Source organism: Austrofundulus limnaeus, unplaced genomic scaffold (assembly GCF_001266775.1).
Source record: "Austrofundulus limnaeus strain Quisiro unplaced genomic scaffold, Austrofundulus_limnaeus-1.0 Scaffold361, whole genome shotgun sequence".
Lineage (NCBI taxonomy): Eukaryota > Metazoa > Chordata > Actinopteri > Cyprinodontiformes > Rivulidae > Austrofundulus > Austrofundulus limnaeus.
Genome location: NW_013952763.1, coordinates 238,183 through 239,823, shown reverse-complemented (window position 1 = coordinate 239,823; position 1,641 = coordinate 238,183). Strand labels below are relative to the sequence as shown.

The window sequence follows — 1,641 nt, the reverse complement described above, 5'->3', positions numbered from 1 at the left end:
CTTCCACCGGTGGAAGCGACCCGTCAAAATAAAAGCTGTAACGCGGGACCGTTTAGTGCAGTGACTTACCTGGTGTGTTTCAGCGGTTTAGTCTCTAGATAACACATTGATTTAATTTAACATTATAAAACCTGCAGGGTGACTACTGTGCACAAGTACACTGTGATGACGATGCTCAAACGATACGTTGTGCGGCTCGACTTCCTAAACTTCAAAGGTTTTAAGTTCGGTTTGAATGGAACGTTGTTTGGACTTGTGTCTCTGCAGCTCCARCGAGCCGTGGCTGTGAAAAGGACCATTCAGGACGTGTTGGACCGCTCCCCTCGCCTGCAGGCCCTCACMCCCCCAAAGACCAGAGAGGTGGTGCAGTGGTGCCGGCAACGGGGCCACACACCGCCGGACCCCGAGCCCCAACACAAGAACGACGACGAGTCCATCGAGGACATCCTGACRCAAATCGACAGCGAGCCAGGTAGGTTTGTGCCTGTGTGTTTCTAGAACACTGATCCTCTGCAGAGAGAGGAGAGGTTGTGATTTTCAGTGTGTGGGTGTTGCGCTCCTGCAGTTACCACTTGATACTGTAATGTGTATGCAATATATTCAGCTGTGAGGGCGGCCGAAGTGTAGCCTTTTTTTTTGTTCAGCTGAAATCCCATTCWCAGGGAGCTCGTAACATTTCAGTCCTTTGTCTCTAAAAGGTGAGAGGCGAGGCTGTGCGGCTCAGTGAGTCACTTGACCTGAGCCTGTTTTTGTTCTGCTCACTTTGTGTTTGCACAAACACGTTCRCTCTGTAATTGTCCCATTGTTGGATTAATAAAAACTTCCTGTGGTAAATGTGAACTTCTCCGCAGAGTGCCCGTCGACCCTCAGCAGCTATGAGCAGCTGGTGCTGCGGCTGGAGCAGATGCAAGCTCTGCTCAAGACCGAACCAGAGGAGGCCGATGACGAGATTGTCGACATCGTCACYGTGACTCCTCCCTGCCAGAGGTTGAAGGTCAAAGAGGAGGAGGAGCAGGAAACGGATGTGGAGCCTAAGTTTTTCCTGGGCCCCTCTGTTTCCTCTCAGTTTGTCAGTGAAGCAGCACAGCAGGTTGGGTTTATGAAAGTTAAAATGCACTGAATACGTATAAAGTTGCACAAGTTCTGTTCTGTTTGATCATTTTAATGCATAAAGTTGTTACACAACTTCTGTTTTATGATCCCTTTGTATCCTTTAGATTGGGATAGCCTTTCAGCCGGTGGAGGTTGAGACAAATGTTTTTGCTCCGGTTGTGGAAGCCATGATTCTGAAGGTCAGTGACGTCGTAAAGCCTGAGCAGATTTATGACTGTGTTAATGGATAAGCAGACACCATTTGCTGAAGTATTGAGTCTTTTCATGCAGAGGGCCTGAAGGTAAAGTTTGTGCTGTGAATTGGCAGCACAACATTTCACTGCAAACTGAATGCACACACACACAAGTTTGCATTTCTACCCTTATTAGGCCTGTTCAATGACTTCCATTCATTTCCAGTCGTTTTCATGGCTTAACCCTGACAACTTACTCTAAAAAGTTTTACCTTTAAACATCCAGTTATATATGACCCATCACATCGAAATGAGGATTAAGTCAAATTTGGTCAAAATGACTTAATCCTATTTT

General features: G+C 46.9%; 1 protein-coding gene across 1 annotated transcript in view; it reads left to right on the top strand.

Annotated features, from left to right (window-relative positions):
* yeats2 (YEATS domain containing 2) overlaps positions 1–1,641 on the top strand; it is a gene marked incomplete in the record, with an annotated part of 32,503 nt that overhangs the window by 25,360 nt on the left and 5,502 nt on the right. The window contains 3 exon segments of the mRNA XM_014023264.1: positions 268–472; positions 852–1,090; positions 1,218–1,292. Of these exon segments, the coding sequence (XP_013878718.1) occupies positions 268–472; positions 852–1,090; positions 1,218–1,292 (519 nt within the window).